This window comes from Vidua chalybeata, chromosome 5 (genome assembly GCF_026979565.1).
Source record: "Vidua chalybeata isolate OUT-0048 chromosome 5, bVidCha1 merged haplotype, whole genome shotgun sequence".
Taxonomy (NCBI): domain Eukaryota; kingdom Metazoa; phylum Chordata; class Aves; order Passeriformes; family Viduidae; genus Vidua; species Vidua chalybeata.
Window position 1 is genome coordinate 18,161,109 of NC_071534.1, and position 27,851 is coordinate 18,188,959.

The window sequence follows — 27,851 nt, forward strand, 5'->3', positions numbered from 1 at the left end:
ACTGGAAGGCACCTCTCAAGGTCTCTGGTCCAAGCTGATGGCTTTGGAAGGTCAGCTTCAGAACTATACCAGCCTGCTCAAAGCTTTGGATAGTCAAGTTTTGAAAACCTTCAGGGTAGACTCCACACCATCTCTGGGCCCCTGCTCCTGTGCTGAGCTGTCCTCTTGGAGCAGCAATTCTTTGTATCTAGTCACAGTTCCGATTGTTGCAGCTTGTGTTTTGCCTCTTGCTGTGCCATTTGGAGAAGAATCTGACTCCACCCTGCCTATAAAATCAGCAGTTCATGGTGGTATGACAGGTTAGGACAGTCAGGCTGCTTGAATCCCTGAAAATATTTAGCAGTGGTTTTAATCCCAAAATCCAGCACACCTGCAGGGCTTTGGTGCAACTGTCCAGAGTAGCTTGGGGAATTGGGGCAGCAGTGGGTGCTTATTCGAGATCCAGTTCCTGCAGGGAGCTGTGCCTCAATCCCTCCCTCCACAGCCAGGAGGACAGAGGAGTGTAGATCACTGCCTGCCTTCTGAAGCCTTTGGGAAAGGGCTACCAGAGCTCAAAGACTAGAGTCTTCAAAGCTTTACTTCTTCTCACTGCAATTCCCTGTTAGTTCCCTGCCTACTTTTTTCCTACTTTCCTGCAAACCTGACCGTTCCGGTTAAGACCAGAGGTCTTCGTCCTGACTCCAGCCAAGCCTAGCCTGCTTGAGGGAAGCAGCACCGAAACCCCTTTCCTTCTTACAGCCCCGAGCTTTTCGCATCCTCCTCTGCCTCCCTGCTCACTTGACCCCTCAATCGCCTCGCAGCCCTCGGTGGTTCTGTCCTTGTCGACCTCCTGGCCGGCCCAGAGCTTCCGACGCGGCCTTGAGGGCTGTCTGGTGCTGCCACCTTAAGGCTCTAACTTCGTACTCCAGCAAAACCCGTGCACGCCTCCCTGGGGACAGAGGGTGGGGAGCTGGGGACTGGCCAGAGGCCGTCTGTAGCAGCTGGAGGATGACACAAAGCCCTTACCCTGCTCTCGCTGAGCCCGCTGCCTCCTCCACCAGCTCTCATGGGAAAGTATAGCGGGGTTTCACGAAAGTTTTTGCGGCTTGTGAGAAACCATCCTTTGTAATCTGTAGGGCAGAGTCGGAGCAGATGAGGCATGAGATCAAAGTTTCAGAGGAGGTTTTTACAGCCTGCCATTCTGGCAGGAATGGCAACGCTGCTGCCTGCCTGCCGCCCCTGTGGGGGGAGAGAGGGTTTGAGGCAAATTAGATGTGTGGATGCATTTGCACTTTGAATGCTTTTTGGTGGCAAATTTTGTTGTTATTTGGCTTATTTTGTGATCTGCAGCTTTTCCATTCCCATTGTGTTTCTGGCTGAAAATTCCTGTGCTGTGTGACACTGAGAGGGGGCACCTCTGACCTGAGGGTCTGTCTGAAGCCACCTTCGGAGAGCAACCAGCCAGGGGAAGACAGCAAGATCAGTGGCAGCTCTGACACTCACAGCAGAGATCATGGAAGTCAGCTTGGCTGGGGTTGGCAGCTTTCCCTTCTACACCTGTTCCCTCCAGCAGCACAAGCAGCAAGGTATGCTTGTAGGAACCTATGCAGATTCTGTTTCCACAGGTGCATGCAGGTGGTGGGATCCATCTGCCACAAAGCTGTCGGCACAGGAGGTGCCTTTCACTATCAAAAGACTTGCACAGGAAAACAGGTTGCATTAGAAATAGTTGCTGATTTTTAATTCTGAGTGCATTTTTCCCAGGTATTAGGCCTTAGGTCAAAACAAAGTGAACACAAATCAAAAAGCCTTTGATTTTGAAATAGGCAATAAAGCGTCATTAAGTAAATAAAGCAATTGAGGATTTTTATTAGGCCTTTCCCTCTTTCTGGATATGAGTCAGTGTTTTATTCTGGAGTAACACAAATGAGAAAGGAGCTGCAAAAAGGCTTTAACTCACATACATAGTGCCTGTATTCAGTCCATAGGGGAATGAAGGTTTGTCATCTCCATCTGAGGCATGGCTTTGAAAATTTTCAGGGTTTTGTGTTTTTTAAGCAATCCAACAGAAAGTTTTAAAGTGTTATTACCTCAAAAGCATACATTTTTCATAGCATGTTGCTGGTGCTCAGGGACACCCATTCTGAGCTGCAGTGCTGGGTCACGCAGCCATTCCCAGGGAACCCGGGATCCAGCGGGTTTAGGAAGCTGCTGCTTCTGTGCAGCTGGGGAAGCTGGTTATGTCAAGGAGCTTGCTGTTTTGCCATCAGAAGGAAAGGAGCAGGCCCCAACACCTCCCAGGGTGCTTCCTTACCACTCACCTGCTGCATAGCATTGCAATGTCTTTCAGCATCAATCCAGTCTTTTGGTCAGCTTAAAAATCACAAAAATACTTTCCTTCTCAGTTTCCCTTACAGCCACTATCTTTGATCCTTCCTCCTTCCTGTGGATACCTCCTGACTAAAAGAGTATTTTTGTTGACACAAAAACACAATTACAAATGAGCACAGAAAATTAAGCTTGTTATGTGTGGTTGCTGTGAGAGTGTAGCAAGTACTGTTGGCAAAAGTAACGTGCAGATATTTGGTATGGAGCTCCAAAGGTAACTGATAAACTGAAAGGCCAGTAGTAGGGTCTTGCATGCAACTCCATAATTTCTAATTTCTATTTCATTCCATATGCTCCCACTGTTACTAATTCATCTGTGAGCACAACTGTGCCAATATTTCAAATTGAAAGCTATTTGAGGGTTTTCTATTCCTACAAAAATATACACATTCTGAGTTCCAATGCACATTTGGATTTGTGGAGCATAAACTATCATTGGGAGCATCACACTAAAATCAAATATATTTCACTGTCATAGTAACACAGCAATCTTCTATTTCCAGAACACTGAGAAAAAACTTCTAAATGCTGACTTGTATTCAAGTAATTGTTTATCCTGACAGAAAAAGTGCAGATAAAACCATGAAAAATTGTTAATGAGAGCTTGATGCTGCATTATTTATGAAAATAGGAAAATAATAAACTCTGTACTCTAGCAAGCATACTATTCTCTCAGAAATGATTAACAGAGGGTTTAGATCATCAAAATTGTATGTTTGAATATTTTCCATTTAGTGCATTAATATCATCTGATATTAATGATTAATGAGTGTAAAGATAGAGAATTATTGCTGAAACCTGAAATCTGACTTTCCTATGAGGAGACAGAATCACCCAAGGTTATTCTGCCTGCTCCTGAGAGCCATAAGCACAGGAGAAAAATGTAGTTCTCCTTTTAGCCAGATTAGCGTCCCTTTTTTTTTCATTCATAAATTACTAAATTGAGGACCTAACTATGAAAAAGCAACATCCCTGACTATCCTTCCAAGGCATGGAAACAGCAACAAAATGCTTCCTGTGAAAATCTCCCTCTGCCAGAAGAAAAGGATCCTATCTGGACACTTCCTGGAACAAAAGAGAGTCTTCAGATTGGCTCCTTATCTATTTTAATCTCAATTTGAGATCATTAGCAACATATATCTATGCTTTGTAATAATTCTGGTATCAGTGCCAGGAATGCCCTTTGCACCAGCATTTGTAGATTCTTTGTCAGAACTGAGTGAACAGCTCCATTAAACACATTATGCAAGCAAGGAAATGGGGCTAGCAGCCAGCTGAGTGCTACCCTCTAAGGCACAACCACTTAGGTTTAGATTTATGCTTCAGGTTAGGCTTGTGAAAACCACTAAGCCCAGACCTTCAGGGATGTTTCAACTCCAAATGCATGCAAAGTGGAGTACTTCATGTCATCTCAGTACATTTGATTACAATCACTTCATTTCAGAATTTTTTTTATTTCTTTAAATTTAATTTCATTTTATTATAAGTCTACCGGACTCAGATTGTTTCACTTTATTCTCTGATTTCAAGATGTCATTGAGTAGCAATTCAGCAAGGTTTGGTCCATTTCCATGTATTTCACATCATCCCAGACCATTTTATTGTTTTCACTTTGTTTCAGAATCCTCACTTTCATTCTATAGCATTTCATTTCATCCCTTTCTTCTCCTGTCCATTCATGTCATTCTCTGATTTCAAGATTTCAACCAGTATAATTTTCAATGAGTATAATTTTGGCAGGTTTTGCTTCTTACGCTGCACCTCATTTCCCAAAATCAGGGAAAAAATGGTAAACAAAGAGACAGAAGAAGAAATTGAAGGAAATGAAATGCTTAAAAAAAGAAAATTCTGAAACAAATTGAAAGCAAGAAAAGTGACTGGGATGACCTGAAGTGCAGGGAAATGGAGTGAAACTTGCCCAGTTGATCCTCATTGAAACCTTGAAACCAGGGAACAAAGTCTAACAAATGCTCTGGATAGGAGATATGATGAAATAAAATGCAATTGAAAAAAAGCCAGAAAATTTGCAAATGGAGTGACTACAACCAAATATACTGAGATGAAATGAGGTGCAGTGAAATCACTGAAACTTACCAAAGTTATTCACATTGAAATCCTGAAATCAGGGAAGAAAGGTAAACAAAGGTGCAGGTGAAGAAATCGAAGAAATGAAATGCTAAAAAAAAAAAAAAGAGAAAATTCTGAAACAAAGTGAAAACAGTAAAAGTGAATGAGATGACTTGTCAATTCAGCAGCATGTTCACATTTCCCCTACTCTTGCTTTTGCTAATTGTGTACTCAAGAACTTTATCTTGCTGCTTTTGACATAATTTCCCAGGTTCAACTACAAGTGGACTTTGGCTTTCCTAGACATATCTTTGCATGCCAAACATTGGCTCAGTATTCCTCTCAGGTTATCCATCCCTGCTTCCACCCTCTATAAACTCCCTTTTTATATTTGAATTTTGCCAGAAGCTCCTTGTTCATCAATGAATAAAACATTTATGGAAACTTATATACAATAAGCTTTACAAAGAACAAGAAGTGCACCTCTGGCTTTACTTAGTATTTTTCTGATACCATACCTTTAATTTCTTATAATGTATAATACATTATTGAGAAGGTGTTTAGTGGGTTTTTTGCCTAAGTAAATTTATCTGTGTAGAGATTTACTAATGCAGGAATCTTCTTCAGGTTATAACTACAGATGTTGTGACTAGGACTGAAAACCAGAGATGAAATAAAGAATTAGCTCTCTTTTCAAGTACATAATTTCTGAGTTATATCCAATAATTGACTTAGAAACCTAAAAGTTACACATTTAATTTCTATGCTAGGAGTCTTGTGACACACAGCGTTCATGGAGCAGTCCCATAATTCCGAATAGATTCCAAGCCATAAAGCATACAGAACAAAAAAGAAATTATAGTCAGCCAGCAGCTGTTTCCCAGCTTAGCTGAATCACCCATACTTGATAGAAAATATCTCTACCTGCTGGGAAAGAGGCTCCTTCTAGCCCAGTTCTTTTAAAGAACAGAGCACAGCTTATTCTTTCCTTTTAGAGAGGATTTTCTTTTATTGTTTTCTCCCCTTCTCTTTATGCCCCTAAAACTGTCCACAAAGTGGAATATACAGGTTCAAGTTCCCCTTCTGATTGAAGGAAGCTTTGATTTCCCCACCAAATGCCATAATCATGAAGGTATAGCACATTTTGCTTTGCCACCCTTTCAAGAACTGAAAAGGCACAGAGACAGGAAGAACAAGAAGAGCATGACCGTAGCCCATGTTAAGGGTTCTTTGGATAACAAGCCCTCATTTGTGAAACTGTAAATTTACCCAATATCAGGCCAATGTAGGGACTGCAGGGCCATGCAGACAGATCTACTCTGTCACTATTTCAGTGGAGCACTTTTCCTTTTCTGTTACAGTGGTACTACTTTAAAAGCATAGTTAATACATCTTATAAATCTATGCAGCCAAAATCTGGTAGCTAGGCCACAGTCCTAACAGATGGAAGCTCTAGTTTGATTCCCCGTCATGCTGAGGAATTCTTACAACTCTGTATTCTGACTTGGGAGAAGGTTCACTATCTACTCAGACTTTATAGAAAAAGTGGGGCAGAGCCTCTTCATTCTATATTCTTTTTAAAAAGCAATAGCTGTTACCAAATCTCACAAGGTTCTTAAATCAGCCTCCATTTCACTCATGGTCTGAAACTTTCTAACATAGTTAGAAGAGTGAAATACAGTGAAGTCTGGTCTCTAGATATTGAACAGACCAAGCATGAAATAATAATCAAATAATCAAAATTACTTTGTCCATATGAACATTCACAGTATCTGGAATCTGAGAGAGTAGAAAGCAAAATAAAGTACAATGGAGAACCAAATATATGCTTACCTGGTAAGCAGATAATCAGTTATGCCTCCAGACTTAAAACTTTTGATATCTGCGCCCAACTTCCACTCTGGGTTTCTATTGGACCTGCATTTCATGTAACATTCCTTTATTTATTCACATGGATACAGAATGGCAAATGTTATTCCATTCTCAAACTGCAATATTTTCTAAAACTAAATTAAGTGTATTAAGCCACTACGAAGCAAGACAGACTCCTTATATTTATATTACAGTTCAGATTGTACTTAGGAAAAAGAAATCTTAAAAGCAGATTGTCATTACTTCTAATAGATAAAGCACTGAGTAAACAGCAAAACTAGAAGAATTTAACTGGAAGCTAGTCTCAAGTATTTGCTTGAAAAGTTTAAACAGAAGAACAATTTATTAAATAACAACTTTACTGGAAAAAAAAATTCAGCATTGCTAAGTTATTATATCTTCAATTTGAGTATGGACATATAAATCACCTATATAATCTAATATTTGGAGAAATGTAGTTACATTTATCATTATGGTATCTGAGTGCAAAGAAAATTCTAAAACCAGGAAAATTATCTGACAGAACATCCACTCTCTCCTGTCCATGGTCCCAGAAATGTATATGGTAGAAGTATTAGCCTTTTTCCATCTTCTGCATGTTGGGTTCTTGAACATTGCTGTGGGAAAGTTAGTGCTGGGATACATTGTGCTCTTACCTTACAAAATACTAATATTTAAACCAGGTATTCGATATTTCCCAGACAGTTATAAGAAAGCCCAGCTCTGTGCCCTAGCAAGTCCTGGCAACTTCCCTTAAACAGAAGGGTCATACAGGATCACATTAATGGAATAGGAAATTATTTCTGCCATGCTAATTGAAGCCATAGAAAACACAGAAAAAAGAATCTTAAAATGCATTCTGTATTGATCCAGGTCTCAAAGAAAGCATGTTCCAACAGCAATCTGCTGGTTTGCAAAACAAGTTTTATATTGCTGTCTGCATTTTCCATTACATACATGAATTTGTAGGCTTTGTGTACAAATTCATAGATAGGAAAGCTGTTAAAAGTTCACTGTATTGTGGTACTAAATGACACAATTGAAATAGGCACAAATCACAACCAGGGCATCTCCAACTCAAGAAGTTTAGGAAAAATATAAGCAAATGAAAATATTATTAACTGAGCAGCGTCATAGCTCAGTGTCACAGGGCAAATCAATGTCAGAAACTAAACCAAGATGCTTTTTTCTGTCCGGCCTCCAAAACATGGATATAATTACACCATTATTTCCAAAGGTGTTCATTGTTCTCACACTTTAGGAAAGTAGGATGAGTTTTCCTGGATGGACTTAAATGCATCTCTTATGGAAAAAAAGTTAATAACAGGGTTTTAGCCAGTAGCTGTGTCCAAAACTCCCCAGGATGCTCTCATTACAGCAAAGAAAAACCCCAAGGTATCAGTATTAAACCAAAAATGAAAATAATAGTAACATATTCACAGCTCCTGAGAAACTTAAAAATCAAGAAACCAAAACCAGCAGCTGAGATAAATCAACAGCCTATGGTATCGGGGGCGTAAGCCATGTTTTTCTGACAGCTTCACAAGAGAGTGTGAGTCAAGGCAACTGCTGCCAGTCATTTTCTGAATGAGCAGGCATCTTCCCAGAGCTCAGACACATCACAGAGGTTTAATGGAATCTTCAGGAGGCATTTTGGACCAGTGCTGGAGCCACAGACTGTGCAAAGCAGCACCTCAATTCATTACCTCCCTGCGCTGGGCTTAGAAATTGCACATGCTGAGCTCTGTTTGGCTAACTCAGATTGAAGTAACAGTGGGAACATTTTAGCCTGTGAGAGAACCTGAACTTGGCAATTAAAACCAAGCCAGCTTGCTTTGATCTCTGCTTAACCCCCGTTAAAGTGATGATGATGCTGTGGTTAGGGCCCATAACCACAGCTTTGGGCTTGCTGAGCTGGTGAAGCCATTGCTGGGCAGTGTTACATGTATGTGTGAGCTCAGTCCTCAAGCTCTGTGAAATGTTAAGTCAAAATAAAGCCATTCTGCTCTTATCAGTTTGATTTTTCAGCCCTTACTGTCCAAGGTTTTTCTAGGGGTGACTTCATCTCAGTGGCTGCTTTATTCATCCAGATGTTGATGCTTGCAGCAACTGCACAGCTCACTCTGCCAAACTGCTCACAGCATCACTGGAGCCTGTCTCTTTGACATCTTCCAGCATAAGCACAGAGTTGTCTCTCTGAGGTGGAAGATGGGGCATAAGACATGCGTTGCTATTGGTACCAAGTTCAGAGTCATTGCTCTTGCAGGGCAAGGAACGTGTATGGGGTTGGGATGGCATGAGGGGTTGTGGGCTACCCCGGACTGAGTCTCACAGGGTGACCCTCAGTTGGCTGGTCAACGGGTGCCTGGATAGCGTAATTAAAATCCCCACCAGAAAGACGGAAAGACTCTTGAGCTGCTGGAATCCGAGCGGGTTTATTGAGGATTAATTGACGGAGTAGGGAGGCAGAAATAGGAGCAGGGAGACAACCACGCTCAGGGGAGGCAGACTCCAAGAGCCCCGGGGAAGGAGAGGCCAGAGTCTATAACTGGGGAGGGAAGGAGTGACTAGGGTATAAATGATCCAATGGGAAGAGGGTGTAAGGGAGGAGCAGGGATGGGGTAACATAAACTGGGCCAATGAGGGAAAAGAGAAAGAGTGGTTTACAGAGGGAACCGTTAGAAACAACGAGAATGGGGAACTTTCCAGAACCTGGGGAGATGACAACCACAAACTGACAGGTGATGGGCATGTGCTCATTTGCACTGGGGGCAGAGGACTCTGGGGAAATGCCTTATCCTAAACGACTGTAGTTTCCCATGGCATTCCCACACTGTGCCCCATGGGCACATCCCTCAAGGGGTAATGGTATGGGCAGGGATGCGTGAAAGAAGTAAAGTTCAACTACAACTCACTTTGGTGAGAAGTGAACTGGTGTGATTGATATAGGAAAAAGGGTAGGAAGCCATGGGGAATTTAAGGAAGAAAAGCCTGAAGAACAGATTTCTTTGCAATGTGGGAAGGCTGGCAGTAAGTCATAGTAACAGTAACTATGAAAGACTTGGCTATTTCAGTTCTGCTGACTGCTTTATTATGAGCAAGCTGTTAGCACAGTCCATCTTAAGGCTGTAGAAGTACTTCTAATGTTTAAAATCCCCATCTGAAGGCCAAGAAAGTCACAATGAACCAGCTGAGACTAAAATTTCCAGAGTTGGGGTTGTGCTTCAGGCTAAATTTGTTTGGGAACATTCAGCCAAAAGTTTTTTCATGCCTTTTTAACAGCTGACATCGTTCTTAGAAATCCATTGTTTATCTGACCTTTTCCTAACCCATTAGAAAAATTTCTGGTGCTATTTCCCTTTCTCAGTTTAATGCTTTGAAGCATTACACGTGAAATTTGGCAGGAGGCAGCTTTCTGTTAGGAAGACACATTGCACCAGCTCTCTAACACAGCGCTCAAACTTGGCTAGGCTACAAGCACTTGAAAACCCAGTTTGTGTGCACCTAATAGAGCTCTCAGTTTTTCATCTAAAATTCCCCCAAGATGTCTGAGTGGAGCAGGTGGTGGTTATTGCCGGCTGCCAGGGGCTGCTAAGGGTGAATGACAAGTGTGAAGCTGGTCTCTGCCATGCACCCCTTGCCCCTTCCAGCACCAAAAGGGTTGGGGGGGAAGCCATCTGAGTGAAGGCATAACAGGCAAAGGAGAGACTGTGTGCTGGAAAAAGGAGGTGGAGGAAGGATCAGAAAAAAAATCTGGAACTAGGTGGGAGACAATGTGGGTTTTTGCCTTAGAAGAGGCCACCAAAGAGGAAAGGTTTCTGGGATCTTCACCAGCCCCAGCTTTGCTGTAGCCTGGGAGATGAATAGCCAGGGAATGAGAGCAGCAGGCTTCACACTAACCAATGTTGTTCCAAGAGGCTTTGCTCCTCCAGAATGAAAAATTGCTGAGGTTTGTGTCCATCTACATCTGAGGTGTTAAGGAGAAAGCAGTCAGCCTGCTGGGATTTCTGAAAAATTTCTGAAAGCTCATGGAAATATTCATGCTATGTGACCAGGGCTGGCTCCAGACTTGAAGTAAAGAGGGAGGGAAGGAGGAGCATTTCTTTGGCTATTAGAAGGGTTTCACCCCACTGTTGTGGAGAAAGAAGTATGTTATGCTGGGTAATTACTGAAATAGCAAGTTTCATAAACAGGCACTAACCTGTGACCTCCATGTCCAGGGTGCCAAAGCTGTGATCCTGCAGGAAGATCTGCAGAAGCTGCTTGCAGCCTCAGCTGGGAGCTGGGCATGTGCCATGGACAGCTGTGTGTGGCACCTTCTAGACTTTTACTCTCGGTTCCAACACTTAGAAGGTAATTTGCCTCCATTGGTGGCATCTCAGAGGGATGCTATGGGGACAAATGACTACCTGCTCCTCACCCATGCAGGCACTGATAACCACTGTGGAAAAGCCCATCTAAACCACCTTTATGGGCAGGGTGTGAACAGTAGGTGGCAAAATAGACTTTGAAGACAAATGCTGTAATTAAAACCAGATTAGTAAATGATCATCATCTATTCTGTGCACTGAATAAAGAGAGGGTCCTTCAAAAAGGAAATATAGCATGTAATTGTAATTAAATATGATCTTATGGACAATATGGACAAAAAGGCTCAACTAAAATTGCCTAAAAAAGGAAAAAAAGGCAACTCCTGCATTATCTTGCTTTTGGATGCTTTGTTTTGCAATATTAATAAGTTTTTTTCTTAAAGCTGCCTTTCTGTTTGTATTTCAGCGTCTAAGAAAGGTGATGTCTGCATGCAACTTCTGTAATTCCACTTAGCTCCTCTCTTGTTGTGGCGGGTGTTGTTCAGAGTGCCCGTGGCCTTCCTGAAGAAACGTCTTGAAAAGACACCTTGGGGGCACAGGCACGTCTGTGCCTACGCCGGGTGATTTCAGCTCTTCTGTGATCTGGGCGACTCAGAAGGAGAGATGGGGTCTTTGTGTGGGGTTCCAAGGAGAGCCTTTATTGAGATTCTTCCTCAAAGGGGTCCAGGGGCAAAGAGCCACAGAAGCAAGGAAAGCAGGGGTTAGATAGGGATTGTGAGGGGCGGAGCAGAACACCAGTGCCAATGGGATGAGGGCACAAGGAGTGGAGTGAGGGGGAAGGGCCAATGGGATACATTGAATCTGCATATCACAGCAAGGCATGCTGGGAGAAGCCTTTTGCCTCACCCTAACAAAGGTTGTGGCTGGAGGGGTTTTTTTCCTCCAGGGGAGGATAGTGAACTCTTTCTCTGTTCACCCACTGGCCTCCACAGGCTCTAAATTGACTGTGCACAGTCAAATACATGCAGCAGATGTCAAAGACAGCAGGACAGCAGTGAGCTAAAATTAATTTGTATGGATTTGGAGGGGTTTTTTCCTGACTTGAAAATTGCTCAAAATATTATTTTATTAAAAAGAAATGCAAATTAACATCTTTCATTCTTCAGAAGAATAATCACCCTTTTCTCTTTGTCAGAAAGAGATTTGTTGTCTATTGTTTCTTTGCTGGCTTTGAAAACTGTTCTTTTGAAATTATGAAGCTATAGCAGTTGTTCCACTACTTTGCAGGACTGGCCATCCATGCTACTAGCCAAAAGTGGAGGAGCTGTCAAGTCTGCAGGAAAGGATCTTTTACCAAGTCACCTTTTGCAAAGATGTCAATTGGGAAGTCAGTGTCAGTGTAGGTTTGGTTTTTTTTCTTAAGCTAATTCATTTGTCAGGTTGCAGCTTTGTCACTTTATGTCAAGGCTGAGCCACGGAAGCAGAGTAGCTGGAGCATTCCTATTCTGGTGGCCTTCCCTCAGAAGGGTGATGTTCATTAGAATTAAATCCACTTCCTGAATTCTGATCAACCATCCTTGTTAGAGCCCACAGGTGAATGATGGAGTCCAACAGCCTTTGGCTCTAGCCAAGGCAAGCAAAACTGAAAGGACCTAGGTGGATATTTTTCAGCTGAAGTTCATAAAGGTCGAGGTCAAAATAAAGTGAAACAGGCACGGTAACATCCTTTTACTGGTGAGGTGATAAGGAAATGTCCACTGCCATTCTTTGGACCACATTTCCCATCTTTTCTCTGTCATCTGAGTGCATGCATCATGAAAATCAATGTGAGAGGAAGTCCTTGATCACCTTTTATCATTCAGCCATCTCCTGCTTAAGCCAGCCCACTGAGTGGGGAACTGTTGCAGCTCTATCTCCTGAGACCTCACACTAGAGCTGTTTGAAACATGGAGGGTACTCAAAAGCCAACAAACCCCCAGGTTACACCACAAACAGAGTTCAGCTCTGGCAGCTCTCCCAGGCCAGACCTGCCAAGAATGCTCTCTGTCCCATCAGCCACGTTGTTAATAGCCTAAACTTTATCAGCCCCAGTATAAACACCTAAAGGACACCACTGGTGATCATCCACCATCTGGACTCTGTACTGTTGATCCCACTTCTTTCAGCCCCACAATCTGAACAATCATCCACCCACTTTATCAGCTACTCTGCCAGTCTGTATATCATGGATTTAGCCAAAAGGTTACTGTAGAAAATGGTGTTAAAGGCTTTGCGGTGCCCAGGAAATAAATGAGACACACTGATCTCATGCTCTGAGGAGTTTGCTCTCAAAGAACAACCAGCTTTCCTGAGCCCCTTCACTCTCCAGGGCAGCTCCTTTTGGGATCCTGCAAAGGATATCCCTGGATGAAATGAAACCTGTTCTCCTGCAGGTAAGGACAGTAATGCTGCGTGTACTGCTGATTTCTTGCAGGATTTAGTATTTCACAGTTTCATGGTTGCTGCAGGCAAATTCATCCTTGACCATCGTATCCTGATCCAAGTCTTCCTATTTTGTGAACAGCAAACCCAGCACAGCATCTCCTCCTGTTGTCTTTTCAATCACCTGTGTTATGAAGCTGTTTAGAACACACTCAAGAAACCTCCCAGATTGTGCCCTTCAGTTAAAGCACACTGTGAGTTAGCCCTAAGGCCTGTGATTGTATGGGATGGCTCTATTGACTTTCTCTCCTTTCCCAAGAAGTCTGTAGTGAGTGCCTGGCACAGCACTGCCCATAGCGCTTTGCCACCTTCTCCTTGTCCACAGGCACTCAGATGGCCCATCACCTCTCCCATGGCCAAGTTCTGGGTACTCCTCTGCACAGCACAAAACCACTCTTCACTGTTTCCAGCCTCTTCTTCCTGAAGACACTGTGCCTATTTTGGCAGCTCTCCAGGGGTGTAAACCACCCCGGCATGTCTGTGTAACCCAGAAGAAATCACAATTCTGCAGTGGTGTGGGAGTTGGTAATTCTCCCAGTTGTGTCCCATTCTACACGTTTGTTTAAAACTACTTGAGACAAACCCTGAACCCTGAGTCATGATGCTTTCAAAACAGGATTCTGCTGTGGAGAATCCAGCAATGTAAGGTCAGCACCCAGATGATGAGCATGTAGGTGCCTCCCTGGCAGAGGAAAGGTCACTTGAGGCCCTGGCTGCACACCAGCACTGCCTGCACAGCATTTGCAGGTGCATTGCCTTGCAGCCTGAGCTCTCCATCACTGCTGCAGCAACTGTTCCATTAGGAGTTTTTCCTCTGATCACACTGAGATCACAGATCAAGCTGTGATGGGTTTACTGCTTCTTTTTATCTCGAGCTGACTGTCCTAAGACCAGGGTTTATTGATTTCTGATGGCAGGGATGCCAGGAGCACACAGCTGTGCTGCTTTAGGAAATACTTTGACTACTCCATAATTGTGTTGGCATTACCGCTGCCCCAAAGGCTGGATATTTGAGGCATCTTGTAATACATGTGACTTCTTCCTTATAGCTGAGCTGTGTTCTACAAAAGCTGAGGTCGTTGTGCTGACTGACACTTGGAGTTTGATAAAAATTTTTAATTCTAGAAACATAAATTATTTTTAAAATCTCAGGGGACTGTTTTAAGCTAAATTCTTTAGTAAGTGCTTTCTGTAAGGGAATGTTTGATCTAACCTGAACTTCCTCAACTTCCAATGGAACCTATCCTTAGCCTGCAAACATAAACCTATATGGTCTGCGTTTAGGAGCTGCTTCTTCCTTGACTTGCCTGTACTAACAAGAAGGTGACACACATTTAAACAACCTTTTTCCAAATCACCCCATGAGAATGCAGCAAGACTGGTTGCTTGTGAACTTCTCCTTGTCTGTGAGAGAAGGCACCCAAACACCCACGGCTCACCCAGCCCTGCCCCACTGAGGGCATTGTTAGCACCAGCTGCCACTTGTAGTAGCAACAGAGGTCTCTGAGCTCCGGCCTTGCAGGAAGAAGAGGGGGAGGAGGAGGGATGACCCTCATCACCACTCCCCTAAGGCTGAACCGAGCAGAGGAGGAGCTTATAGGTAGAGCCAAGTTTCGCAATCAAAAGCCAGTCAGTGCAGGGAGAGAGAAGCAGCAGAAAAAGGCAGTGTGGGGGAAGAGGAGGAAGCAAGGAGAAAGGGGCAGCTGTCAGGGCAAGAAAGTGAGAGAGAGGAGAAGAGGAAAGGCAAAAGGTGGCAGTGACAGTCTTGAGTCAAAAGAGGAAGGAGCAGACAGGCTACAAAATGGTATTGCTCTTATGGCTGGGGTCCCAGCTGTCCTTCTGGAGTAACATCTCTATACTGGGAGTTTTTCTTACAGTGTTTACTTTACTGCTGGACTTCATGAAGCGCAGAAAGAAGTGGAGCCGTTACCCACCAGGCCCAGCCTCGCTGCCATTCATTGGGACCATGTTCTCCATTGACTTCCACAACCCCCACCACTCCTTCGGCCAGGTGAGTGGCAACCCCTGAACAAAACACTCCACATACAGTCCACGGTGGGCCCAGGAGGGGTGGGTCACACCCTGGCATCAGCTACAGATACATAACACAGAGAACAGGAATTTTCGTTTCCCCTGAAGTTGCTAGATAGAGCTTTAAGACTAACTAGCAAAAAAAGATAAAAGCATGTAAAAGTATGCACACAGGATGATAAACAAAGCTGGAAACTAGATAAACAGATAATGAGGAATATAGTGCATGTTTTGGCAAGTTATGTAACAAGAAACAAGAGCACATGACCAAAGAAAAAGTTCAAGGAAAGGTCACCTGTAATATTGAAGCATTCAGCGAGTATGACTCCCAGAGACACCTTTCAGTGACCCTCTAGGTCCATGAAAGGACTTCCAGTAGGAGGCTGATGTGTGCAGGTAAGTCCTAGGAAAAGCGATGTTTATGTAGTAGCTGAGAAGCACGCTGCAATGAATATGTATGATCATGATGGAATAAATACCCGGTTGTAAAGGGTATTTCATGACACTCATTCTATTAAAGGAGTCCAGTGCTACAATAAAGCATACTTGCTTTACAATACTTCAAATTATGTTAGAAAGTTTATTTTTGGCCAACTTCAGCATCACTACCTTTGCACAAAGCTGAGGAGCAATACTCTCTCCAAAGTCCAGGATGAAGCAAGTCAGTGCTCAAGGACACTGACCTGACCCGCCCAGACAAAGAGATAATCACGCACCAAGACTTCCCAACCTCTATTTCCCCTTCTCTGTATGAGCTCAGTGAGAGATCACTGCTGTGCCCCCAGTGAAAGGTGCTGCTGTAGAGCTGGCTGCCAGCCTGACATGTAGGCAGGCTTGGAGGCAAAGGAGCAGGGGGTTGTACAAACAAGGGAAGACAAACAAATATCTGTGGGATGGGAATGTGGCTGCAGGAATGGCAGGCTTCCCTGCGAGTTACTGAAGCATGCCTGCAGGCATGTGACAGTTTCAGTTAAAGAGACCAGCTTGTGGAATTTGCCCCTGCAGCAATGCCCAAAATCTCAGTAGCTTTCCTATTCAAAGTCTGGCCATAGCTTTTCTCAAAGGGAAGGCAGGGCTTTCACAGCCTGCAGCAGATAAACCAGGGTGTTTTGTGCTTCAGCTTGCAAACTCTAAAGGCCTCTTTTCTAGGACAGTGCTGTTCAGCTGCCTGTACAAAACCTGCCAAGTAGAGAAACTAAATGCAGCATTTGTATTATTTGCTTGCATGTAGTCCAAAAACTTATCATTTTCAAATCATATCACGTTAGGGTCATACTAACCACAATCTTGACCAGTAATCATTTTTAATTATGTAATTCTAGTGCCAGTGGATTGCTAATTCCCTTTTCAACCCTACTGCAAATACAGTATTAAGTACTTCAATTCCTTGCAATGCTACAGTGCAGAAATCAAAAATCTTATATTTTAAACAAAACAAAACAAAAAATGACAGAAATAAAAGTAAAAAAAAAAAACTGTGCGGTATTGCTGCTATTGCACTGTCTTTAAAGAACGTGCTTCTGAGCTTTGCTCAGTGTTCCTGACTAACAGGGGAGCTTTGACCTGCCATCCCAGGAGTCCATGTCCCGTTAAAGGGTTTGTTTACCTGGAGAAGGCTTTGCTCCATGGCCAGCTCCCATGGTGAGTGTATGGCTGACAGGATTACCTGTGCAGCCATCCTGATTTAGCTTTATGAGTTTTACAGATCACAGCAGGTGTAGGGTGTGTGCCAGTTACCAGTCATACTAGATGTGTACACTCCTTTTAGGGAGAAAGTTGACCTGAAACTCCAGTGTAGAATTGCCTTTCCCAACCATGTTTCTGGAAACCTGGCTCTGGGTAGATCTTTAGGTACAAATGCATCTTTTAATAGAAATTACATATCACTTTATCATTTCCTTCAGCAGAAGTAGACTAACTCAGAACTTACTTAGTCTTTCAGATCAAAATAAATAGAAACATTAGGAAATAATTCATTATCAAGCATGCAGTCTTTAAAAATCCCTAAAAAGGTTCTTGACAAAATTAAAAGTACTTGCACAATGTTCATGGCAACAGTTTGGCCAGGATAGGCATATTCTAAATTTTTCCACCTACGAGGCATTGATCCCTGCTACAGCTGCAGCTTGGCACTGTTTGGAGTTGTTACACTGCAAAGATCAAGATCAAAGATCAGCTGAAGATCTCTGAATAAAAGTACCTCAAAGTTCACTCAGGAGTAAATGCCCTAAGGAAGGATATGGTGATATTTCTGATGTTGCACTCAGCTCATTTTCAGGAACGTGATTTTTTTATCTTGGCAGCTCCAGAAGAAGTTTGGAAACATCTTTAGTCTCCAGAACTGCTGGACCAACCTGGTAGTGCTGAATGGGTATAAAACAGTGAAGGAAGCCCTGGTCCACAAATCGGAGGACTTTGCTGACCGGCCGCACTTCCCAATATACGAGCACATGGGCTATGGAAAGAACTCTGAAGGCAAGTCCCATGAAAATGGACATTCCTTGATGGCACTAGCATGAGAAGGATTGGGTAGAGGCAAGATTTTCTCAGTGCGGTGCACCTTTGTGTGTCCCCCGGTCAACCTCTTTGTATGTCTGGCACTCTCTGATAGAGACAAACTCAGATTTGATTAAATGGGGGCTACCCTTAGTGGTTGTAGTACAGCTCCAGCAAGCACACACTTCTCCAGCTGTGTAAGGACACCATAAGTGGTACAACTTTTCTGCCAGCTCCAAACACCCACAAATTAGTGCTTATGGTGCTTATGTAAGACAAAATGCTTATGCAAAATGTTACATGTAAGTTGTTGCAAAAAAATATGGTGACTTTCATTCAAGACAGAGTATTTTCCTGCATCCTGCCCACATTACATCCTCAACTCCTGTGTGGTGGCACAAGTTGGTGGAACAATGCTGAATGGTTTGCTGAATCCTTAGCAGCCCTTGCTGCTCCCATTGACCCCCCTGCACCTTTGCCAGCCATGCACAGGCATTAGAAGGTGCAGTGATCCATTTCAGAATTGCTGTCTGAACAAGCTGCATAAGGTCAGGCTGTTTAATCTATCCATACAGACCTGTACCTCCAGACTCATGATTGCTGTTCTCTAGCAAAATTCACTTGATGTACAAGTCAGATATCTGACATTTCTTACTCATCCAATTCCAGGGATTATTGTAGCAAGATACGGGCACGTCTGGAAGGAGCTAAGGAGATTCACGCTCTCTACACTGAGGAACTTTGGGATGGGAAAGAAATCCCTGGAGGAGCGAGTGGTAGAGGAAGCTGGATTTCTTTGTTCTGAAATCAAGTCTGAAGAAGGTTTGTGACATCCACAAGGATGGGGAAATCACAGAAAAAGGCAATACAGTGATGCAGAGAGAAGTAATACTACAGCCACTCCTGTTTGCATGCAGTGCTCTCTTCTCATACAGATGCAGTGTTTCTAGTCTGTGTGCCCTCCTTGCAGCCAATTTTGCTTTACAGAGTGGGGCTGCCTTAACACTAATCCCTTTGAAACAGTAAACAAATAGGAAATTAGAAATAGAGAGGTAAAATAGAATTATTCCCAGAGCTCAGTAACTCTACTTTATGAAGTTTAGTGGAACATATTGATATTATCACATGCAATAAAAGTGCAACTGAGAGTTCACAGCCTGTCGTCGAGACACAGAACAAAGTGTTACCAGTCAAGTCACAGAAAAACCCTGCAGCTCAGTTTTTCTTCGGAGTTTTCTTCTTTAAACATAGAGCAACTAAATATTAATAAGAATGAGATGATCTTCACTTCCTAGTGTGATGCTCTGGGGGCTTTTTCTCCTGGTGTCATCAAGGTGACATTTGAGTATTCTCACTGCTTACAGGTGAAGTCCAGCAGTTTGGTATTGCTGAGCTTCATGGCTTGGTCTCCATTTCCATTTTCAGGTAAATCTTTTGATATACGCTTTCTCATAAGTAATGCTGTCTGCAACATGATCTGCAACATTGTCTTTGGAGACCGTTTTGACTATGGTGATGAGACATTCAAGAAGCTGTCACAGTTATTTCAAAACTCCTTGAATGAAGAAACAGGATTCCTGCCTCAGGTAAACCACAAGCTGTAAGAAGCTGCCCTCTATTGCTTGAGAGAATTGTGTTTTCCTCATTTTTCTTTTTTTGCATCATGTAATATCTTCTCTCACTCTCTCTGGTTCTTAAACCCCAGCTTCTTAACGTGGTGCCCATTTTGGTGCGCATCCCTGGAGTGCCACAGAAAATCTTTCGAGCACAAAAGGAGTTAATGGACTTCATAGATGTGGTCTTAGATAAGCATATGAAGACCTGGAACCCTTCTTACACCCGAGATATCACGGATGTGTTTTTAAAGGAAATGGAGAAGGTAGGGTGACACTAGCAGACCCTCCAGGGTCAGAAGTAATTTCTTTGCCTGCTCAAGCTTGTGAAGCTGACTTTCCTCCTAGAGCTGCACAAAACCTCTTACCATCTAATTTCCTACTTTTTCATTCCACTTTGTATCTTGAGAAGAAAAGTATTCTTCATGTCGTGACCTCTTTGGTTGTCTTAAGACACCATATTATCTGCTGATGTTCTTGTTTCCATTTTCTGCTTTCACATTTCCTTCAGAATCTAGGAACTTCCTTCTTTCCAGCCTACAAAAATATGAAGACTTTTAAAAGGCAATTATTGAGAATTCACTAAATGTCCTAAGTTTGCACCAGGGAAGAAGTCGGCATGCAAGATTCTGTGTTATGTCAGTGCCTCAATGGCTGATGCTTCAAAATCAGTGACAAAACTGGAGCAACAGATTGACTTTTTGGTGTCATTGCCCCATCTGTAGCCTGCCTTTAAACCAAGCTATGATTTGAAACTAGTGTCTCCTTTGGGATATATATTTTTTAATTGCTCACTAAGAACTAGTTTGCTAGATATCAGAGGAAGGCCTAAATCTGAACTTCACTGAAATTAAAAGGAGTCTTTCCTTGAATTCAGTCAGGCACACAGTATAAAATCAAAGATTCTTGGGTCAGCCCATCCATCTGCCATATGTTTCTGCACATGGATTCACTAAATTTCAAGTGCCAAATGAGCAATATTAGCAAATTCTGCTTGCACATCACTTCCACCATCCAAGTCCTCAGGCTGGACTGCTGCTCTGCATGACAAACCCTGCCATGCTGTGGGGGTCAGGCACCTCCAGCCCATGGGCAGAGCAACATGACCCACGTTACTCTGCACTGAGCCGTACAGCCTAGGGGTGGGTGCTGCCTCTTGTCACATCTCTCTTCTGTTCACTGACATCACCTGATAAGCCAGTCTGATAACTGAATTAACTTTGGTCAAGTCAGCCCCAAACTCCCTGTTCTGAGATTTTTTTTTTAATAACAGTTGAGTCTTAAATGCATTATTAATTGCTATCCATATTACAACAGCATCTAAATATACAGAATAACTTAACAGAAGCTAATCCCTAGGAAAAGGACGTATAAAGAGGATTAGAAAAGACAAGCAGACAAACTCATGCAGAGAGCTTGCCATATCTCATATGCTAACAAATTTGAGCTCAATTAGCATTTGGATGAGAGACCAGTTTTGCTGAAAATGGTGTTGCAGACTTAATAGGCAGCAATAATCCTTTAACCTGATTTTTTTTTTTCAATAGTAAGAAAATACCAGGGCAGGAACAGAGAGAATCTGTAATGCACAGCTAGAAATAACCTCCTTAAAATTATGCTAATTTTTCATTTGCCACATCAATGCAGCCTCCTCTCTGTGGCTTTTATCATCTGATCAAACCTGAGTAACTGTTTGAGGGAAGATGTTACAGTGAGTGGCAAGGGCCTGCTGTCTGTTTGAGCTGAAAGCAAAAGGTGTTTACTTCTCTCCTGAAGGCAGGAGCAGCATTCTTCTCTGAGTATATTGGAGGTGGTTTAGGACCTTCAAATACAGGACATAACAGGGTTACAAAGTACATCAGCCATGCTCAGACTGTTGCTTGTGCTCTACTCTTGCAATTAAAAACAGGAACACATGCTAAAAATGGATCTAGTGCTTCTCAGCACTTCTCTGGGTAGTGGTCTTCTTGCCCAGCAGATACCCCAGCTCCAATCATCACCCACTTTTTTGCTCTCTACAGGGTAAGGCAGCTGAAGAGAACGGTTTTCACTACAGCAACCTTCGTATGGTGACCATGGACTTGTTTACAGCTGGTTCTGAGACCACCTCCACCACTCTCCGCTGGGCATTGCTATATATGCTTCTCCACCCAGAAATACAGAGTAAGTCAGAAACTTACAGAGGTGTAGCCTCTTCCCTTCAAGGCTCATTTTTCCACAAGGATTTCGCAAAGAGGAACAGCTTTGGTGATTGCCAGTCTAGCAGAAACACAGGAGAAACCCGTCCCAAACAGCTGTTCTGGCAGGGGATAGACATGATAAAAAGACTGGAGTTTGAAGGGCAAGTTCGCTCTTACCTTCATTTTGAGGGCTTCACCTGGATATTGGCTGTGGTCACTGTACCCTCTTCCAGCATTTAGAATAAATACTGATTGGTTTAAATTCTCTAATGCTCCTTGACCAGGTACCCTTCAAGCTGCATAGAGGGGGGGTAAGATAGCATGTGAAGTGGCAAGGCCTTTATTAAAAATGCTATGAGCAAAGAACAGTTATACAGAGTTACCTGTCAACTGAAAAAGGCCTTCCTGTCTGGTTTCTGTCTCTAACTACTTGTCCTGTTCTCACACAGTGCCTACAATCTCATGCAGCCAGTCTTCTTTCAGCTTGTACCAGCTGCTTCTGGTTCTCTAAGGATCCTCTAATTCTTTATCTCTTCTGCTTTCAGGTAAGGTCCAGGCAGAGATTGATAGAGTGATTGGCAGAGAGAGACCCCCCACCATGAAGGACCAAGCTAGCATGCCTTACACAAATGCTGTGATCCATGAAGTGCAACGCTACGGGGACATTGTTCCTGTGGGGCTACCTCACATGACGTACCGGGACACAGAGTTGCAAGGCTTCTTCATTCCCAAGGTGCCTGTGACCAGATAAGCAATACAGCAGCCTCTCCTTGTGCAGATGCCAGGCATGGGGTGGGATGATCCCATCCAACCCTGCAGCGTTGCACTTCCAGCCCCCATTACAGTCACTGTTGAGCACTAAAATAGGACATTTTGAAATGGTAAATTCAGGCAGATGATCATATCTGTGTTCTGGGCTTACACATGTTGTATGGGAACGCAATTGCAGTGGCAGCTCAGTGCAAAGGTTTCCTTTCTTCTCGCTGAGCTGTGATATTCACTGTCGGTTAGAAGAAGCCTAACAGGCTCTCTGGAGGCACTCAACACCAGCTTACTGTCTTTCCTGAGATGGTAGTAGTTAAATTCTAGCCTCTGAAGTTACCCAAATGCCATTGGCATTCAGACCAGTTTCGCTGTGACAAGCAGCTATCCTGGCAGGAGTGGCAGAATTCAAGCCTGGGATATTTTTGTACTTTTTTTGTAGCCGTGTGGTATCTCCTCTGATTTAAAAACTTGACATGTGAAACAGGAAAGCTTTGCCATTTTCCATGGTCCCTGCGAAAGCTGGGCTTTGAAGTCTGTCAGTCAGCTTTTTCTCTGCAGCTATAAAACAAGTCCAGGAGGATCTGAGAAACAGAGGCTGTTTCCACTGTGTAACCGTGAAATTGGCATTTGCATGCAACAGCCTTTGTAAGGCTACAAATTGCAAAAGTTCAGATGCTTCGTAATGTAGAGGAAGCACCGTATGCCATTGGAAAAGGGCCTTGCTTTACCTCTGCTTCAAATAAGATGCAGAAGTGGAAATGGGTGCTATTAGTTGGCAGACACGGTCTAAAGAGGGACCAGCACTGTCCCATTGTGCCAAGGTAATGCTGCTGTTCTCACTTAAGTTGTTTCCTCTTGTGGGGGAGTGCAGGGGACAACAATCATCACCAATTTGTCTTCCGTGCTGAAGGATGAAACAATCTGGGAGAAACCAAACGAGTTTTACCCCGAGCACTTCCTGGATGCAAAGGGGCAGTTTGTGAAACCAGAGGCCTTCCTGCCCTTCTCAGCAGGTAAATCTGAGGGGAGGATCCAGCTGCAAGTCGGAAGCACAGCAAGAGGGTTATCTGCTCCCCCCCACCCCGCGGCAATTCCAGCATCGATTATTGCGCTCTTTGGCAGACACTTCCTCTTCCCTCTCTTGCAGGTCGCCGTGCCTGTCCGGGAGAACAGCTGGCCAGGATGGAGCTCTTCCTCTTCTTTACCACTCTCCTGCAGAAATTCACTTTTGTGGTCCCTGAGGACCAGCCCAGGCCACGGGTGGACGGTCACTTTGCACTCACGAGCTCTCCACACCCATACCTGCTGCGAGCTCTCCCAAGATAGGTGCACACCACTCTCCTTTCACTGACAGACCACCACCCCCCCAGACTCTGTCAGGAACATTGCAGGTCTAGGCAGGATCATGCCACGTTCAATCTCAAGTCTTTACAGCTGTGTAAAGTAAGGATCTAGGCCAATATCTTGTTGAGCTTAATTCTAGTTGTGGTTCTTGAATCAAACAAGAGAGCTTCAGCTTCAACAACAAGGTGACACTAAAATGTAGTTTCTGAGTAGTTCTTCTGGGAAATCTTACTGTCCAAGACATACATGTTCCCTTCATTCATTTCTGTTTATTACACACTTCTGTATGTTGAACAAATATTGCATTGTCTTAATTTATAGCCTCAAAGAAAATTTTACTCCTGATAACCCTTATGTCACAGTATGCCTCCAGTAGGGAGTAAACACCAAGGAGTACATAAATAATCCATATGGTGTTTCAGCCACAGAAGGTCATTTGTGAAATACAGAAATTTTGATAAATACATTTAAAGTGAAATCCTGGTGTTTAGATTTACTCTCTCTTCTAATTAAAACTTTTTTTTTGCATTACATAAAATCAGCTCTTGGGCAGGTTTGGAACTCACAAAGGGATGGAGTTATACTGTTTGAAACTGTATGGCCATAGATTTCAGAGCTACCTTTCTCTTTCTTCCTGCAATATTCCTGACAAATTGTTTTGCAAGATGCAAAGGTATGTTGATGTTTAAATTAGCAATAGTTCCTTTACCACATCTAAAGAGACAGTAGCACCAAGGAGCTCCTATGTATAACCACCACTAAAAAAAAGAAAATATCTGAAATTGAGTGCACATGTGCAGTAGTAATTTTGTGTAATAGTAATTTTGGAAGCTATGAAAGCTATTTAATTATGCAAATACGTATTAACATAATTAAGATTTGAACTTCATCAGGAACTATACATTTGCACATTTATGCTTTTCAACTACAAAATAACTTGAAAGAATAAAAGTGATGTGAAATCTTCTTTCTCCCCCCTCTTCTTTGTGGTTGCCTCAGTCCTGCTATGCTCCTGCCTCAGATGCTCACCTGAGATTTCTCGCCTCACGCCCAGCACCTGAGTCTTTCAATATCATTTCAGTGTTACTCTTCTGGTCTGTTCAATTACACCAAACTGCATGTGTTCGGATTTATAGGGGCCAGCACATACCCAAGTGCGTTTAAAGAGAACTTAACTTTGGAGAGGTCCTGGCACTCGTGTATTTGGATAAAAACGTGGGTATAGCTGCAGTAGGGAGTGTCTTTTCTAGCATGCAAGACTGTACTGAGAGAAAATCCAGTTGCGCGACCGAAGAGCAGCCGATTGCGGCGTTCCGGGGGCAAAGGGAACAAAAGCATCGCTCCGACCCACAGCCCTGGGCCTGAGGGAGGAGCGCGCTCTGAGGGGCGGTGCGGACCAACGGCCGCAGGAGGCGGGGCCCTTCAGGAGGCGGGGCCCGCCCAGCAGCTGCTCCACCCCTCGCCGCACGGTGATTGGGTGATTGGCGTTTTTTCCGACCAATCGGGTGGGAGGTGGCCGGCCCGGAAGGCTGGAGTGGCAGCTCAGCTGGCCAATAGGAGAAGTTGCCGTGCCCTGGGCGTTCCCGCGGGCGGCGGGGAAGGTGGCGGCGGCATCAAGATGGCGGTGGCGGGCAAGGGAGTGGTGTCGGCCGCCGTGAAGCCGATCTTCAGCCGGGACCTGGGCGAGGCGAAGCGGCGCGTCAGGGAGCTGTACCGGGCCTGGTACCGCGAGGTGCCCAACACGGGTGGGTGAGGGATGGCAGGGCCTGCCGCGCGGGCTCAAGGTCGGAACGGCCTTAATGACATTGGTGAAGCCGGCGGGCATCGCATGAACGAGTGACAGTGTAGCGATTTTTAGGGTTGAGTTGCACGTTGCCGGTGGAACAAGTGCAGAGCGACGTGGATGACCGCAGTAGGTGTTGTGTTTCTCTTAGTGCACCTGTACCAGCTGGACATCACGGTGAAACAGGGGCGGAACAAGGTGCGGGAGATGTTCATGAAGAATGCCCACGTTACGGATCCACGCGTGATAGACATGCTGGTTATTAAGGTACACACAGTTACTTCTGATTTGTTGAAGCTGCAGAGAATGTGGATGATTGGTGGTGGGTGTGATGGAGGAGAGGGACAACTTTTACCAGCCTGTCTATGGAGTGGTTGTCTCTTGCAGTGGGATTGGTAATACCTGTGTCAGCAAACCTGTTGATAAGGGATCAGGTGGCTTTAGAATTCAGCAAGTGTATGTCAAGCAAAGCGGTAATTAAAATACTAAGTTTGTTCCTTATTTTTGTTCCTTGCTTGCTTGTCTTATTTTTAACAACAGCAATCAAAGGGAAAATAGGTGCTGCTCACTAGTTTACTATTAAAAACAAACTTTCTACTCTCTACAGTACTTCATTGGATTGGGAAATGGTTTTCTTCACTGATTCTGAAACATATATTACAGTGTCAATACTTGGTGGGAAGCTGGTTTTGGGTAGCAGAACACTCCAACTCTGTAACACATCTGGTGGTGTTACAGGCCTGAGAGACCTGTCTGCTTCAAAGCAATAATCAGCACAACAGGCTTCAAAATGTGTCTGAGCAACAGTAACTGATCTCTGCAGTTCTAATGCATTAGAAAGCTTCCAACCAAGGACTGCCATGCTCACCTGTTTTGTTTCTTGCATTTCAAAACAATTACTCTGTCTTTACATGATGAAAAAATATGGAAACATAATCCTAGATAGTATGGCCGGTGACAATTCCAGGCAGTCTCATTTTGCTCTGTGCTACCATCCTATAAAACCAGTACATAAGGATGAAATAGTGACGAATTTGCATGTCTCAGTGGCAGTGCTACTGGTGCAAAGCACTTGAAAGCAGTTAGTTTTACAGCTAAAGTGTTGCTGTTTACCCAAATTCAGTAGAGGTGCTCGAATGTTAGCAATGTTGTGTAGAATTTTATGGGAGGTGCTGGTCAGGAGAGAAACAAAGCAGGTTTTAAGAAGGGGACAGTCTCTCTTGCCTGTTTCACAGGGCTGGGAAGCCGTTCTGCAGAGCAATCCATGTAAGTCCCAAGGCAGGAACAGTATATTTGTGTCACAGTGCGGGTGATGAATGCAGGCTAGGAGTACAGAACTGTTGATGCAGCTGTTATTTTCGTAGGTGTTTTAAAGTTCATTCAAATAACTTTCACAGTACTGCATGGTTAGGCTTGGGCTCTAACTGCCAACTAGTCTAAAATTCTTTTGTGTGTGTGCAGGGAAAAATGGAGCTTCAAGAAACCATTCATGTCTGGAAGCAGAGGACTCACGTCATGAGGTACTTCCACGAGACAGAAACCCCGCAACCTAAAGACTTTCTGTCAAAATTCTATGCGGGCCACAATCCCTGAGAAACTGACTCTGTGTCTTCCTGCCTTACATTACAAATAAAGTTCTATACAATATAAAAAAAATCCATACCAAGAGATTCTCTAGCATCTTAGGAGCCTAATGACTAGGTGAATCCAGAGCATGTGCAAGTGGTAATCTGTTTGAAGAGCTGTAATTTCCTAGTTTTGCCAGTGTGTATTTTCAGTGGATGGCATTTATCCCATCACTTGCCCTGGGGTATCTGCTGAATAACCACAGCACAGCCTGTCTGTGGGTCTTTGTGCTTAGCCTGCAGCCCCATCTGTAGATGTTAGCTCTGTGAGGAAAAGGGTAGCCCTTCAGAAAAGCCACTGCACTGACAGAAATATTCTTGTGCTTGAGGGACATGTGTATTCATGCAGTGTCTTGCAGTTTCATCCTATGACTTTGTTGGCCTTGTGTTTTTTATTAGACATTAGTCTCCTTCATTTCTCACAGAGAAAATATAAAATCCAGTAGGCAAATAATTCTTTGTGCATTAAAACATCAGCAGAGTCCATTTCTCTGCTGTAAAATGAAATTACCTGGAAAAAGGGAGTATGTACTGTTTTCTAGAATAGGAGGGCTCCGTAAGAGCTTCTGAAGCCTAGCAGGAGATGGTGTCCTACCATCACCTCATCCACTGAATCAGGAATTACTAGTTCCCTTTTGAGAGGGATAAGGACAATTTATTCTTTCACAAGAGAACAGGTTTTCAGCAAGTAACTCGGTGCTGGAGCTCTTTGAGATGTGACCAGCACTGAATGTTTGTAGTATGCTCAAGCTTCTTTTTTTCCTATATAAATAAATAAACATCTTTTTATCCTCTAAGTACTGGGGCTTTCTTCCCCATGAGGGCCATAACACAGCACTCCTCAGGGATGTATACATAGGTACCTTGGGGCTCCAGGGTTGGCATGTATTTAAGGACAGGGTTGACAAAGTCAGGAG

The 27,851-nt window shown here is 43.6% G+C and overlaps 2 protein-coding genes across 3 annotated transcripts; both read left to right on the forward strand.

Annotated features, from left to right (window-relative positions):
• The first annotated feature begins 14,808 nt into the window (after positions 1 to 14,808).
• LOC128787920 (cytochrome P450 2D17) lies at positions 14,809 to 24,493 on the forward strand. Of its 2 annotated transcripts, none has more exons than XM_053942509.1 (9): positions 14,809 to 15,108; positions 17,432 to 17,603; positions 18,294 to 18,446; positions 19,050 to 19,210; positions 19,330 to 19,503; positions 21,259 to 21,400; positions 21,963 to 22,150; positions 23,054 to 23,195; positions 23,330 to 24,493. In XM_053942509.1, exons 1-9 carry the CDS (start codon positions 14,899 to 14,901, stop codon positions 23,506 to 23,508), a joined length of 1,521 nt encoding a protein of 506 aa, XP_053798484.1. In that variant the 5' UTR covers positions 14,809 to 14,898; the 3' UTR covers positions 23,509 to 24,493. The 2 variants fall into 2 exon arrangements, with proteins under 2 accessions (XP_053798484.1, XP_053798485.1); XM_053942510.1 differs by having other exon boundaries at positions 23,093 to 23,195.
• Positions 24,494 to 25,086: 593 nt separating this feature from the next.
• Positions 25,087 to 27,731, forward strand: NDUFA6 (NADH:ubiquinone oxidoreductase subunit A6). The gene is made up of 3 exons (XM_053942548.1): positions 25,087 to 25,271; positions 25,461 to 25,576; positions 26,771 to 27,731. The coding sequence occupies exons 1-3, from the start codon at positions 25,145 to 25,147 to the stop codon at positions 26,900 to 26,902; spliced, it is 375 nt and encodes a 124-aa protein (XP_053798523.1). The 5' UTR covers positions 25,087 to 25,144; the 3' UTR covers positions 26,903 to 27,731.
• The last annotated feature ends 120 nt before the right edge of the window (positions 27,732 to 27,851 follow it).